The sequence below is a fragment of the Tursiops truncatus genome, chromosome 7, assembly GCF_011762595.2.
Source record: "Tursiops truncatus isolate mTurTru1 chromosome 7, mTurTru1.mat.Y, whole genome shotgun sequence".
Lineage (NCBI taxonomy): Eukaryota > Metazoa > Chordata > Mammalia > Artiodactyla > Delphinidae > Tursiops > Tursiops truncatus.
The window spans coordinates 33,987,407-34,003,277 of record NC_047040.1 but is presented as its reverse complement, the minus strand read 5'-3'; the positions used below and the strand labels follow the sequence as shown (position 1 = coordinate 34,003,277).

Here is a 15,871-nt window from a genome sequence, read left to right as displayed (position 1 = left end):
GGACTTACGTGTTAAGTTGGGACTAGATGAACTTTATTGATCCTCTCCTAAAAGATAATTACTTCTAGTATACACCTCAATCATTTGGCTTAAAAACCTCACAATTTTCCTTGTCCCTCACTCCCCTAAGAGTGCTCTTTCTCAGACATTTGCTGCCCCCCACCTACCATCCCCCAAACTGGCTTCTCCAACCACATAATATATTCCAGCCAAAACAAAGGACTATATTTACTAGTTCCCTAGACAAACCAGGAAATTCCCAAACCAATGACTTTGTTCATGCTATGTTGTCTTTAATGTCCTCTCTCTGTTCTTCGTACCCAAAGTCTAGACATTCTTCACACCCCAGGTCAATGCCACTTTTCCCACCAAGCTCTCTCAGAGGCCCCAACTCAAAGTAAGTGTTGTCTCCCAATACTCTCCATTTTTCTCTGAAACACTTTTTTCAAAAAACCTTGCAATTGTTCCTTATCTCCTCTGGTAAACTATATACTCCCCATGGTAAACATAGCCAATTTATTTCTGTATTCCTTCCTTCTCTTTTCATAGGTACTTGAAGATCTTGATAAATAATATATGGCAACGGCACAGTATAATGGCTAAAAGCACAGACTCTGAAGACAGACTGTTTGAATCTGAATCTTAATACTGCCATTTATTAGCTACGTGACCATGGGCAAGGTACTTAATCTCTGTATGCTACAATATCTTTATGTATAAAATGGAGATAATAAGAGTAGATATTTCATAAAGTTGTCAGAGGACTTGGCTTAGAACAGTATAAGCATCATAAAAGTATCTATTAAATACAGTGGAAAAATACTGAATATTCTGTGATACGTGAGTAAAGCTTTATTTATCTATGGAAAGCAAAATGAAGCCAGTCTCTAGGTACTAAATAGGTATATACAAATTCTTCCTAAATCTTCTTATGCATTCCCTAAGGGTTAGCTGTGTCCTTTAAAGTCTTCCTTATGTTAACAATGGTTCTGTTGTAGTTTGACATTTCAATTTCTGAGAAAATATTTAGTTCAGCTTCCTGTGACAATAAGACACCTAATTGATCTTCTTGCCTCCAGTCTTACCCCCTTAAATCCATCCTCCCATGGCTCAAAGAGTATCTTTCTAAAATGCAGACCTAATGTTTTCCCACTGCTACAAACCCCCTCCATTCCATCCCCGTTAGGATAAAGTTTAAAATCCTTAGAGTCTCATACAAATTCCTCCAAATATGGACCCTGCCTAGTCTCCAGTTTCATCTCTCAACACTTTTTACCATAAAACCTAATCACCCGGCCACATCTCAAAAGCTTTTTGTATGTCATTCCTTTTGCTAGAACATCTCTCCATTAGTTTGCTAGGGCCACCATAACAAAATACCACAGACTGGGTAGCTTAAACAACAGAAGTTTATTTTTTCACAGTTCTGGAGGCTAGAAGTCTAAGATCAACATGTCAGCAACACTGGTTTCTCGTGAGGCTTGCAGATGGCTGCCTTCTCAATGTGTCCTCACGTGGTTTTTTTTTCCCTATATGCACATGTCCCTGGTGTCTTTTTGTGTCCAAAGTTCCTCTTCTTATAAGGTTACCAGTCAGAATGAATTATAACACACCTTAAAGGTCTCATTTTAACTTAATTACCTCTTTAAAGGCCCCATCTCCAAATACAGTCACATTCTGAGGTTATGGGGGCTAGGACTTCAACTTACAAATTTTGGAGAAACACAATTCAGCCCACAACAACCCCTTCTCCTTTTCTTTAGCCAGGCTAATTCCCATTTGTTTTTCCAAGACTGGCCCAAGCCTTCCCATCCAGGCAGATTTCACTGCCCTGTCTCTGTGTTCCCATAGTACTTCTGCATGCTGCTCTCTGTATGCTGCTATCCCATTAACACACTATCCCAGTTGTCTCTTCCTTCTTCAGACTGTATTCTTTAAAGGAAGAGACTAAATCTCTAGCACTTAGCACAGTGTCTGTTCCACTGAAGGTATTTACTAAGGATTTGATTATTTAGGGAAAGTAGAAGAACATGGACTTTGAAGAAAGGCAAGCGTGAGTTCAAATCCTGGCTATACCATTTACTTATCTTGTGGCTTTCGACAAGTCACTAAATGCTGACCTTCCATTCTACATAAGGCAGTTATAAAGATAAATGACTTAATTATAATAAAAGCATCCAGTTGTAGGGTTGGTACATAGTAGGTGCTCAATAAATGTTAGAGTACAGATTCTGGGATTGCCTGGGTTTGACACCCAATTCCACCACTTGGTAGCTGAATGACCTTGGGTATGTTAACTTATCCTCTGCTTCAGTTGCTTATCTATTAAGAACATCTCACACTGCTACTGTGAGGATAAGTTAATATAGGTAAAATATTTAGATGGGTATCTAACACTTATAAGTACTATACAAATGTTTCCTATTATATGATCACTGCAGATCTGAACTAATATGACTGGAAATCATGAATAATTTAGTTCATTCAATTATGAAGTTATTTTAAATGTGAATATTACTTTAATGCCTCAGATTTCTTACCACTAAACAGGATAGTAACTAAAGAGGTTCAAAAACTGGTACGGATGATATAAACAAAGATCAAAATAAACATGAAATAATATCATCTGCCTCATTCCTTATATTAGTGTTTAAACATACTTTGGGTATTGAAGTAAAAAATCTTAAGAAACAAGTTTTTCTAGTCTTTGTGACTACAGATGTTAACCATTTGCAGTAGAGAATAACACTCCTTGGCTCATATTTTCAATTTCAGAACCACTAAACCTTTGAACTGGAAAGACCTTTGAGATGAAAGACCAGTCCTATTATGACTTACATTAAGTAAACAGGTGGATTTGTAACGGGCTTTCAGGGTCTTAATAAGCAGCTCTATGGAGGACGGGAATTACAAGCAGAGAGAATAACTGGTTCAAAAGTACTAAAGCAGGGTTCATAACTTATTCTAAATGTCCAAGGTATGTAGTAGGAACCAGTATTAGGAAATAACGCTGGAAAATGCCTTTGAATCATCCAAACTTTAAGGTCAGTAATTTCTGAAGTAGGTACCTGACCTGTAACTTTGAAGTAAGGCAGATCTAGGTATGAATCTCCACTTGTTACATAAGCAAAGCTGAGCCTCAGATTATGCAACAGGGTTATTATAGTGATTAAGTGATCAAATGTACATACAGCTCATAACTGAGATGCCTGGCTGATTGAAAGTACTGAAATTTTTGTCTTTCTGACCCCTGTCACCATACGAATAAAAATCTGCAAAATAATAAAACACTGTCTTTCATACAGTATGTGTTTGCTGAATGTCTGAGACTTGTTGAACATTACTTAATTTTAAAAACAGAAAGCTGGAATAACTGCTGAAATGATCAAGTGTCTTCATCCCTGCCCTTTCTCCCCACCAAATGTCCTTCACAATTTCTTCGCAAGTGTCACTGCACCACCATTAACATGCTATTAACATGCTGTAGCTTCCAATTCTACAGCAAAGATTTGAAGGTCAGGAAAAAATAATCATTGAAATAGATAAAACAAAACTAAACTAAACAAAACTGGAAGAGTCCATTTCATTTTATTCCTATGGTCCATTCTAGCTTGATGAATTTCCAGTGAAAAGTTAGTTTCTGACGCAGAAACTGCAGGTTTAAATAAAAGGCTCGTGGTCAAGTAACTGAATTCACCGCTATTATAATGACCCAGAAATCTTTTAAGTGTTTAGGAGACTATCTTTACTCTGGTTCTAAAAGGACATCTGCAATATCCATTATTTACGCTTGAAACTAAAGGCAACCGTCTTTCTTTTAAAAGACGTGCGGTGTCTGGCTCAAAATCAACCGCAAGAAAAGCCCAACTCAACACTGAAAGAGCTCTTTCCAATACCCTCTCGTCTCGCTCACATCACAGATGGCGACCAAGGCTTAAGGTTTAACGTCCAGACACTAAAGCCGCTTATCGCTCAAGGATGGGGCACCAGGTGGGTGCTGTCCGGCAGAGGATGGGATGCTGCCAATCCTGAGAGGTGCAGCTGGGGTGCACCCCGAGGCCGGAGCCCAACGCCCAACACTTCGCACTTACACTTGGGAAACCACCCGCTTCCCACCGCGGTGGGGCGGGGTGGGGGGAGACGGACCCGGCGAGGACCCAGTCCTCCGGTACCCAGCTCAGGCTCCGGTGTCCGCGCGTGACCTCCGAAGACCGGGAGGAGCGCGGGGTGGGGAGGTTCCTTTGCCTTCAAGGGAGGATGGCAAGGGCAAGCTCGAGTCGTGCGCGGGAAGGTTACTCACAGGAATGGTCCGGCGTCCTCCGTCCTTCGCACGCGCTTGCTCAGGGAGAAGCCTCTAAAACAGCAGCAGCCTGAGAGGAGCAGCAGAAGCGGCCGCCGCTGCCAGTAACCGCCCGGGCGTGGCAGGAACGGACTGGCGATTTCACAACATCATCATTCGGCGACTTCGGTTTTGCAGCTACTCCAGGTCAATGACAGCCCCCACACATTTGGGGAAGAGAGGAGGAAACCCATTCTCCCAGCAGCCTGCACGGCACCAGCGCATGACCTGCTGGGGATTGTAGTTTCCTCTAGACCACGCCCCTATCTCTAAAGACCACGCCCCTCACTTCTAGCCCGGGGGCGGGGCGGGGGCGGGGCGGGGGGCGGGGCGGGGGGCGGGGCCGCGACCCTGGGGCCAGGGTGGGGCGAGCCCAGTGCTGGAGGGCTGCTGGGGGTTGGGGCAGAATTCCAGGCCCACAGTGCCAGACGGGTCGCGCCGCCCTCCTGGCTCCGCGGCTTGTGCCGCGAGCGGGCCTTGCGCGCTCGCTTTGCCGCTGGGCGGGCCTGGCGCCCGGGCCCCGCACCGCTGGCCGCCTGAGGAGAGCCGCTGGCCGCAGTCGTCGCCAGGGTAATGAGGGGAGGCCGGGCTGGGGAGGGGAAGGGCTACGGGCTGGTCGCGAAGTGAGGGAGCGCGGCTCCGCGAGCGCGCGCCTACGGAAGCTCGAGGCTAGAACTCGCCGCCCCGCTTCCAGCCTGAGCCCGGGAGGCCGACGGAGCCGTGGCGGGAGTCCGGCTCGGCGTGGCGAGCGGCCCCTGCGTGCCGCGCGGCTCCGGCTCGGCCCGGCGTCCCGGGCCGCGTGGCGGCCGAGGCACCTGCGTGCGGGGTAGGCGGTGCCTGCTGGGGTCGGCGGTGCCAGGTGCGCGGGGCCCAGCTGTCCGTGGCGCCACCCCACCCCACCCCCCGCCGCTGTCACCTTTGGCCGCACTCACAGGCACGCAGAGTCTCCAGACCCAAGGTGCCCTCCGGCCCGGCTCTGTGTGCCGCCTTCTGCGAGTTCGCTGCAAAGTCCCCCAAAGCAGGACTCGGAAGGCAGCTTTTACGTAATTGAACGCTCAAGCCGCGTTTCGTCCTCGGTATTTAAGTTCAACGTTGTGTTTCTCCCTCGTGGGTTTGTTGTGTCGCGTACCTTTTTCCTCGGAACTCGATTGGAATTGGTGACAGCGCCTATCTAGGATAGAGCCTGGCACACAGTAGGCGCTTAGTAATTATTTTTTGAAAGCCTGAGTCACGATGCTAAGTTTGGAAATTCTACCGAGTTGTGCGTGGCTATAATTTTTAAGATTTTATGGGTTCCCAAGATAACTTTGAAAATTACAGTAATTTTAAAGCTCCGCAAAGAGTTAAATCTGGCTTTTTTGCATTCCCTGTAACAAGGGCCTCTGTTGGATGCTTAAATTAACTCAAAACCCGAGTTCTGTAATTTAGATGCGCCTTCCGATTGTCGCAGAAAGTGTTAACCTTTCAGATTAAAGCTTTCGGAGGAACCATTCTATTTTAGAACAAATTTAAATTATTTAGAAAGATTTATTTAAATTCTCTTTTTAGAGATAATTGCGAGGGACCACACTGATGTACTTGTAAATACATTTAGAAATACAAGTCTCAAGTATGAATTTTTGAAAAGGGTTTATGTTCATACCTAGTGAAAGAGCACGCAGGAGAAAATTATGACGGCAGACCTATATACCCCGCCCTCCAGCGACCCCCACCCCCGTCTCTTAGCGGGGGCAGCTGCTCCCTTGACCTCAAAATGTCTCATAAAAGTATCTCTTAATAGTCTGTCACATCTAAAGCAAAATCCTCTGGGATTAAGCCATGCACGTGGGCAACCCCTTTAGTACTGACAATTCTCACAGATTGTGTCTGCTTCTTATGAGTTTTTCTGAAAAATAGATAATGTAATGGAGTTTAAAGGTTTTTTGTTGTTGTTTAAGAAAGAACTTAACTGATATTACACAGAAAGAGCAAGAAACAAATTCCTGAGAACCAGGAAATTCAGTTAATCACGACATCCCTGATCTTTCTGCTTGTAGGAATGTATGCTCCAAGTGGTCAGGGCCTTGTCTGCCTCGATCACTAGTGAGTGTCCCCAGTGCCCAGCACAGTGCCTGACCCATAGCAGCCATTCATTAAACACTTGTGGGATGAATACTTGACCGTTTCAGGTAACAGGGTAATTACTTTCTACATGCTTGTAGTTTCTTCATTTACTTGGATGTTTCCTTAGAATAGATTACCAGAAGTGAGAATTTTACAGGGTCAAAGGGATGAACATTTTTATAGTTATCAAAACATTGCCAACTTACTTTCCAAATGAGTCCTACCATTTGGTACCTTTCAGAGCATCTTCTCAAGCTCTTATTGATACAGTATTTGATAGTTCTGAGCACTTTCAGATAAAGTATTTCATTGATCCGAATCACCCTGGAAAGTGAGCAGGGCAGGTTTTGCATTACCTCTTTTGTAACACAGCAAACACCAGTGCCTTAAATTGATGGTAATGAATGGCAGGTGACAAAAATAAACCATTCCGGGTTTTTTTCTTCTTCCCATTCTCTTCCTTTGGTTTGTAGTGAATATCCTGAATAAATTGACATCTTTTCTTAGCAATAAAATTGGATGCTGCTGTATAATATCTATGGTTTACAAAAGCTTTTTCTTTCTAATTTTGTTCAGATGTTTGCAGATGCCTTGATCAAACTTGGGGACTTCATTAAAATGAAATAATGAACCACAATTTAGGTGAAAGAGATACTGGGTAGGTGTAAGGGAATACCCAGCACTAGCAAGTTTCGAACATTGCCACCCTTTCTATTAGGAAAGATTTGGAAACTTTTGGTGGTGCTTTTGTAGCTCCTTCAATCTGAATAAGTTACTATTTTAAACCTCTGCATCTGTTGGAGCCTTCATAAACTATTGAGATTAATACTCCATCAGTGAAAATGGACAGGAATTATTTGTGTAATAATCTGCATATCTTTCCTATCTGTCAATAAATTCCAAGAAGAATGGAAATGAGAACTAAGAATCATAAAAAATATTCAACCTACAGAAAATATTATTGTCACATGAAAACTGAAAAAAAAATTTTTTTTTAAACATGGCAAGAAGAAAATGTAATTAATTCCTACTCTGTTGCTAATCTTGACTCTTTCCCAAATTTGCTGGTCAGTTACCCTAGATGATTTAATAGGTAATTAATCGGATAAGGAAGCTTTGGAAGATTCAAAGTTTACTTCTAAGTAGAACCATTGGAAATTCTTGGGCATCATTTGTATTAAAAGTGGGTCCAACATTACCTTTCTGTATTGTTTTTACATTTGCTTAGGGTTCTGTAAAAAATTAGTATAGAAAAGATAAGGAAGAAGAGATGCAGGTTTATTGAGGCTTTGGAAATATTCAGAACCTCCTTTCAACTTCACTCCACCTTTCTGTTGTGATGTCAGATCCCAAATAGTGTTCAGTAAACAGAAATGTTCTTTAAGGACACCTTTCAGGAATGTCTGTAGTCCTTGTGTCAAAGAATAGCTGCCCAAATAGTGGTGGGTTTATGGCAACTAGATCTTTAAGGCATTTGTATGTAAATATAAGTTATTTTGCTTCTGTTTTTATACTAGGATATTTCTGTATCTTGAAGATAAAGCAGAAATCTTCTTTGGAGTAGATGGATTTTTCTCACTTTCTGTGAACTAAAGCGATTCAATGTCTCTTTTGGTAAGTTTTTATAAGCGCGGATCTAATTTTGTGTCAATAGAGTAATTAGATGTTAGTGCAAAGCCCTAATAGGCATACTCTGATGGAATATTCTTAGGCTCTGAGATGTTATTTTGATCTGAAAGACTTCTGGTCTTTAAAAATGAGTTAAATTATCATTGAGTTTTTGTCTCTTTAAAAAAGAGCTCCTATACTTTTCTGATATACTCCTTCTATTCCTTTGTCCCATACCCACTTTTCTCATACATTTACTGTCCTTAGACATTACTCTTCCATCCAGTTAGCTATGCCTTATCCTTTAAATCTTTCAAAAATCCCTTTGACAAATTTCCATCTGACTAAAGGCAAGCAAAATAGTATGAAAAATAAGCCCCTTGACTTAACAAGACAGGAAACATTAGGATCATTGTCTAATATGATGTATAGATACTAACGGGGTTTTTGTTTATATTAAGTCCATGGTATCTACTCTAGATTAAGTAGTTTTAGGACTTTCATTGTGTCTTATGTAGAATATAATACGTTATTTGAATATTTGAATTTCATTTAAAAAGTGGTGGGTGCATTTGTATGATGATTTGTAATTTACAAATGCTTTCATGTATTATATCTCTCTCAGTCTTCAAAATTGTAAGCAGGGCAGGTGGTATAATCCTCATTTGGAGTTTGGCCCATGATTGCAAAGAATTAGAGCCAGGGCTCAAACTCACATCTGCCAATCCACTCTATCACTTGCCAAGTCTGAGAGGCAGAACTATGAAGTTAGGAGACTGTATTGTTAGTTATTTGGAAAATATATAATGCATTTACTTTATGTTTAAAGTAAAGTTTATCTACTTAAAAGGGGAGCTTTATATATCTGGAAAATACATTGAGGTGAAATATCTACCTCATTTTCTAAAGCAGGGATCAGCAAACTTTTTCTTTAGAGGGCCAGGTAGTATTTGTGTGCTATGTGATCTCTATTAAGTTACTCTTGGAAAAAGCTGCCATAGGCAATATGTAAATAAATGCAAATGAATCTGTCTGTGTTTCCGTAAAATTTTATGCACTAAAACAGGTGGCGGGTCAGATTTGACTCCTGGACCATAGTTTGTTGACCCCTGCTCTAAAGGATTACTTAAGATTAACAATTTTATGTCAGTTTGTAGGTTGGATGAGATGTAAAAGGGCATTTGATAGATGGAGATACTGAGATTCAAAGGGCTGTATGGTTGCCCAGGGCTTCCAAATTTGGGGGAAAGGACATCTTACTTAATCTATTATTTCATAATTATGGATTTTTGGAAAAATAGAATTTGATAGGGTCATTTATATTTGTTCAGTTTGTTAATAATTTTACTTTGTATTCTTCTTGCAATGAAATATTTAGAATCCTTTGAATCAAAACATTCATGTTTTCTCCTCAGTGAGATATTTGTGTAACTGAGATAAAGTTAATGTTTTTGCTTATGAAGGATTCTTCCTCATTCAAATTTTACCTCTATTTGACAGCTAAGAAGTGGTGTTTTCAAAGGAGCAGCAGGAACAAAATTCCAGACTCCCAGAAAGAAAGCAGGTGTTCAGCATAAACCATGTTGTTTGCATAGACAGTTTAGGCACACCATGATCCATTCTTACCGGGGAATGGTGGGAACCCTCCCAAAATCCGAGTTCCTAGATACCAGCCAAGGGTCAACCTTGCAAACAGGCCTTTCCAAGGAGAGCAGTTTTAGGCCTGCTAACCCTTTCCCACACAATAGTATGAATGATTATTGTGAAAGATTCAGGGCAAATGTTGGAAAATATATGTAAATACCAAATATAATATATAAATGATGTAACTGGTGGCTATTTTTTATATGAACGACAGTATTAAGTATCTTCAAAAACTTTTATTGTAATTTTTTTTATTGTAAATTTTATTCACCCTACACAAACCAATAGAAACTTTGCAAAGGAAGTGATTCTACAGCTACCTTGACACTGTTAGCTCCTGTTCTTCAGGGGCGAGTTTTACATAAAACGGTGGGGATATATGTCAAATTATTTTGGTAAGATTGATATGTACAGACTGTAGGAATTCAACTTAATCAGTAATTTAGGCTAACTGGGAAAATGATTAGTTTGATTAATGAGAAATTCTGGCATATTTTAAGCTAAAGGAAGTTTGATTAAGTAAGTGACTGCAGAATAGACGTGGATGGACTTGTCTTAAAGACTCATTTGATATTATACTTTAATGTTCATATAAAAATGAATGTTCATAAGATGCTTGAAAATAATTAAAAGTCTCTTTCATACAATTTGTTTATACTTTTCTTTTGACATACCTTTTCTTCCTAAATAAGTATAACATCAGCTTCACGCCACTAACGTGTGTAGGTGTTACATTTCTTTATTGACAATACGTGATAACAGAACACTGAGTTGAAATGCAGGAAAATGTAAATTGTGATAATGGAACTAAGTCTCTTAATTTGATTTTAGTTGGTTAGAGATGTTTATCACCTTACGGAACAAAATTGGTTCCAAGTATTGATATATTCAATGTGTGGTTTAATGTGGATAAACATGGTTCCCACACTTAAGGGAAAAAGAAAATCTGAGGATCAAGATAAAATTAATATGGTGAGCATAGCAGAATATATCTCTAGCTAAATATTCAGAAAAACACTGCAAAGATTACGAAAGGGTTAAAAATTAACACCAGCAGTAAAAATGAATTGCTGTTGTTAACTCCAGGGTAGAGGGCAAGAATCAGAGATAGCGCCAAGTAAAATTATAGCAGATATGAAATTTGTCTTCTGCATACCCAGCTGCTTCTCCATTCTCTCCCATACTGTCTACCTCCACAGTATGAATCCTGGCTCCAGTTCAGGTTCCTGCACGTTGCCCTTTCTCTCTGCTCCTCACCCCAGTCAACAGACTTTTTTGTATCCACGTGCCACCCTTATCTTGTGACTTATTTTTCACTTATTTAGTGTATTTCTGAATTTACAGGATTGTTTCTGCACTTCACGAACACAAGTTGAATCACTCAGACCTGAAAAACAGTCTGAAACCAGTACCCATCAAAACTTGGTAAGAAAATGGTTAAGTACAATTAATACTCCTCTTTTGCCTTCTGTGACACCATTTTACAGAATATAATTTCTGGTTCTCCTATATCTCTTTTTCTTTACTTCTTTCTTCTTTCACTTTTCTTCTTTTACTGTTTCTTCTTCCTCTACATAAGCTATTCTCCAGAAGTCTGTAATCGGCCTCTGCTCTTCTGCCTCAACAGACTCTCCCTAAGCAGTCTCACTGGCTCCTGTGGTTTCAGTTGCTCAGATTTCAGATTGTCTGGAGCTACCTGAGGTTTTCCTTTAGGTTGTGAGGGGACCCTGTCATCAGGTAGGACTGGTGATTCTTAAGTTTTTACCTGCAACTTTGGACTCTTTCCTGGGCACCAGATGAGTCTGTAGAATTCCTCTGGTTAGAGTTTTCAAAGCCATCTCTGTGCAGTTTGAGTAAAACCTTAATCTCTCAAAACTTCACTGACCTATTGAATTTCCTGCTTTGGCAAATGAAAATCCATCTACTAAATCACCCTAACTAGAAACTTTGGAGTTATCCTCACACTGCCTCTTCCTCTGCCCTCACATCTAGTTACACACCAAGTCTTACAGATCTGTCTCTGAAATGCCCTTGAGTCCATCCCCTCCTTCACCTGATGACTGCTGCTACTCAAATCTCATCATCTCTCACCTGGACTGTTGCAGGTAAACACATTGCCTCTAGTTTCCTAGACACACATATAACCTCCTCTCCCACTCAGATCAGTATTCAACACTGTTACCAATACAGGCCTGTTTGTGCCACTTTCCAGCTTTAAAATTGCCATTGGTTTCCTAAAGCGTATGGGATAAAGCCTAAACTTGTTAGTGTTTTATAAGGACTCTTAATGGTATGGATATGTCTAATGTTTGAGTTTCATTTATTGCTACTGAATCTTAGCACACACTTTTATTTCTGCTTAAAATACCCCTCTAAAATTCTTCCTCGTGCTTAAAGAGTTGGCTCAAGTATCACATCTCTGAAGCCTTTGCTCTTGTACCTTTAATTCTATTATGGTCCTACAGATCTTAGACATCCTCATAAAATGGCATTTACTATATTATCTCACAATGATTGATGTATATGTCTCTCCACATGATCCCCATAAAATAGGCATCCTGTCTTTTTTATCTTTATCATCCCTGGGCAATGCCTGATGTATTAAATAATATTTAAAGAAACATGCTGAGAAATAAATATTTCTCTGGGATCTTCCCCTCTAAATCTCTTAATTTTCATTTTATATTATAATTCTTTCTATAAAATAGAACCTGCCTTGCAGATACCTTAGTCCTACAAAATAGAGTTATCCCAGTTAATCCTATTTTTAAATTTATTCTGACCTTATCTTCAATTGTAATCATTTTTGTCATTTCGCTTTTTACTCGCTAATACTGTAAAGTCTTCTAGTTACGTACCTTGTTGTACAATAGGATATAGTATCCAATCCTAGTTTTCATTCAAGTATTACCCTTCAGACAGGTAGTGTTTAGAAAGTAAAGTGTCTGTTGTTGACTCCTTGCTGTTACCAAGAGAGAGGCCTAGAACTCAGGAAATTTCCACAAGTGCTGCTTTTTTTGCAGGAGGGGTTATTGTGCTAGGTACATATAACATAAAATTTACCATCTTAACCATTTTAAAGTGTACAGTTCAGTGGCATCAAATACATTCATAATATTGTACAACCATCACCACCATTCATCTCTGTAACTCTTTTCATCTTGTAAAACTGAAACTCTGTACCTATTAAACAGTAGCTCCTCCTTCCCTTATAATTCCCCTGCCTCTTGGAAACCACAATTCTAGTTTCTGTCTCTGATCTTTGACTACTCTCAGTACCAGTATAAGTGGAATCATACTGTATTTGTTATTTTGTGACTGAGATTTTTCACTTAGCATAATGTCCTCAAGGTTCACTAGTGTTGCAGCATACTGCAGAATTTCCTTACTTTTTAAGGTTGAATAATATTCCATTATATGTATATACTACATTTTGCTTATTCATTCATCTGTTGGTGGACACTTGGGTTGCATCCACATTGTAGCTATTGTGAATAGTGCTGCTATGAACATGGGAGTACAAATATCTCTTTGAGACCCTGATTTCAATTCTTTTAGGTATATACCCAGAAGTGGAATTGCTGGATCCTATGGTAATTCTATTTAAATTTTCTGAGGAACGACCATACTGTTTTCAACAGTGGCTGTACCATTTTACATTCCCACCAGCAGAGCACAAGAGTTCCAGTTTCTCTACATCCTCTCCGATACTCATTTTCTGCTTTTTTGATAACAGCCATCATAAAGGGTGTGAGGTGGTATATCGTTGTAGTTTTGATTTGCATTTCCCTAATGATTAGTGATGTTGAGCACTTTTTTCCTGTGTTTATTGACCACATACATGTATTCTGTGGAGAATGTCTATTCAAAGTCCTTTGCCCATTTTTTAATTGGGTTGTTTTTTTTTGTTGTTGAATTTTAGTTCTCTCTATATTCTGGGTATTAACATTATCAGAAGTATGACCTACAAATATTTTCTTGATCCATTTTGAGTTAATTTTTGTATAGGTAAGGGTCCAACTTCATTCTTTCGCATCTGGATATCCAGTTTTCTCAGCACCATTTGTTGAAAATACTGTCCTAGCTCCATTGAATGGTCTTGGCACACTTGTCAAAAGTCATTTGACCATATATGTGAGGGTTTGTTTCTGGGCTCTTTATTCTGTTCTCTTGCTCTATATGTCTGTCTTTGTGTCAACACCACACTGTTTTAGTTACTGTAGCTTTGTAGTAAGTTTTGAAAGGAGGAAGAGTGAGTCTTCCAATTTTGTTCCTTTTTCAACATTGTTTTTGCTATTCAGGATCCCTTGAGATTTTAATAATATTAAGTCTTCCAATCTTTGAACATGAGGTATGTTTCCATTCAGTTATGTCTTCTTTAATTTCTCTCAGCAGTGTTTTGTAGTTTCCATTGTACAAGTCTTTCATTGCCTTGGTTAAGTTAATTTCTAAGTATTTTATGCTTTTTGCTGTTATTGTAAATGGTATTGTTTTCATGACTTTTTTCCCAGATTATTCATTAACGAGGTCTTTTGAATTTTTAGTTCAAAAAGTTATTAAAAAGTTTGACAAGGACAAGGACCCTGCCATGATTTTTGCTTTCTAATTCTCTAACTAGTCATGAAATCAAAAAGAGAAGTGAGGTTAGTTTTAAGATGATTTACTCTTAGTAAACCTATATTGTCTTCTTGTGATTACCATGTTGTTTTCTTAAATGTCCATAACTTGTTTGTGTAGTGATTTGATACCAGACCTTACTGGGCAACAACATCAAGCTTGCCCCTTTATCCTTTTTTCTCTTTTTTGAAAATTGAGTCAATGTTTGACTATTTCCATTCGGGTTTCTCATCTGAGTTTTACTATATTTGCAGACTTAATATCCTAGATGTAATTGTCTTTGGTTTGGAGGTTTGAACCTATTTAAAACAACCTGTTTTGAGCTTCAGCTACTTAATTACAATCTAAGTGCTTCTAGTTTAAAGAAGACTATTTCCCTGATGGAGTTGAGGGAAGCAAAGTAGAGGTTGATTAGCCTTATTTCAATCCATCATCTGGTAACCTGATGCCATTTTTTTCAAGCAGTGAACTGTAAGCCTCAGTTCATTCTGTGCTCTAGCCTTCCTGGCAGACTTATAGCTTATCACTTTAAACATTTTTTAAACTGCTATATGCTCTTCTTTCTCTCTCTTATATGTGTTCTTTAAATCTGAGTTTAAGACTACTTATTCTAAAGAAATTGCATTGATTTATTTAGATTTCTTTCTTCATTGGGATTATTTCCAATCGTATGGTAGAATTTCTTTTTATAGCCTTTCATCCCTCTAGCAGATTATTCACCTTTTACCATGAGCTTACAATTATATTTTTCTGCTCTCTTAAAAGCTTGGGGAACATGTAGAATCAAATGTAAAAAATAGTTAGCAGAATTCCTAGTAAATAGTAATGTCATTCCTAACTCCCTTCTTCCTTCTCTTTACCTTGGAGGTAGTAACGAGATTCTTGCCACCTGCTGGTGCCTGTAAAGGCTGCTGAGTACTGGTGTCCTTTTAGAGATCCTCATGGCTATCATATGATGCCAGTGGTGTTGGCCTCTTCTTTCTCCTGTGTGCATGTTATTTCAGTGCCACTGGGATCTGGTGCAGACCTAGCACTCTGACTCCATAGTATCCCGTGAAAGGCCATAGTGGTACATGGTCATTAACTCAGGACTTCTGTACCCTATCCTGTTCTCCCATCTCTTGAGGCTTACTTTTCTTTCTGACCTCCCTTCTGATTCATTTCATCTTTGAAAAACTTCTTCAGCTTCTTTGAATAGGTTTTAGTATGGAAATTGTTCCTTGACTGTTAACACCTCCATTAGCTGAGCAGATACATGTATGTGTAATGATTGTAACTGACAACCACTTGAAGTAAAAGCACCAGAATAGAATATTCCTCATAGGTCCTTTCATTTCTTCCCTTGATATATTTATTAGATACCCTGAAGAGTCAACAGCCATTCTTAGCAACTCCTAAGAATGCTTCCTGGAAATTGTGCTGAAAAGTATTCTTCACTACCTGTAAATCTGTTTTTCTAGCCCTCTCCCCCTTCACAGGCTGATAGCTTTATAACTAGCATCCCTTATTAGCTGTTGTAAATACTTTTTGGATCTTAAAACAGTCTCTTAAGCCACCTTT

The 15,871-nt window shown here is 39.4% G+C and overlaps 2 protein-coding genes across 16 annotated transcripts in view; one reads left to right on the top strand and one right to left on the bottom strand.

Annotated features, from left to right (window-relative positions):
* TRAK2 (trafficking kinesin protein 2) overlaps positions 1-4,538 on the bottom strand; it is a 70,569-nt gene extending 66,031 nt beyond the window's left edge. For all 3 annotated transcript variants that reach the window (XM_019939133.3, XM_019939131.3, XM_019939135.3), the window contains exon 1: positions 4,301-4,538. The gene's annotated coding sequence lies outside the window, so the exon portion shown is untranslated. The remainder of the gene's footprint in view (positions 1-4,300) is intronic.
* Positions 4,539-4,740: 202 nt separating this feature from the next.
* The window catches only part of STRADB (STE20 related adaptor beta), a 93,988-nt gene continuing 82,857 nt past the window's right edge, over positions 4,741-15,871 (top strand). For 4 of the 13 annotated variants that reach the window (XM_073807402.1, XM_073807403.1, XM_073807401.1 and 1 more), the window contains exons 1-3: positions 4,742-4,909; positions 7,960-8,056; positions 11,039-11,119. In XM_073807402.1, the coding sequence (XP_073663503.1) occupies positions 8,045-8,056; positions 11,039-11,119 (93 nt within the window). In that variant the 5' untranslated portion in view covers positions 4,742-4,909; positions 7,960-8,044. Of the gene's footprint in view, positions 4,910-6,375; positions 6,508-7,018; positions 7,101-7,959; positions 8,057-11,038; positions 11,120-11,735; positions 11,800-13,252; positions 13,288-15,871 lie in introns of those variants that run through there. The other 9 variants (XM_073807398.1, XM_073807399.1, XM_073807400.1 and 6 more) reach the window with 6 other exon arrangements.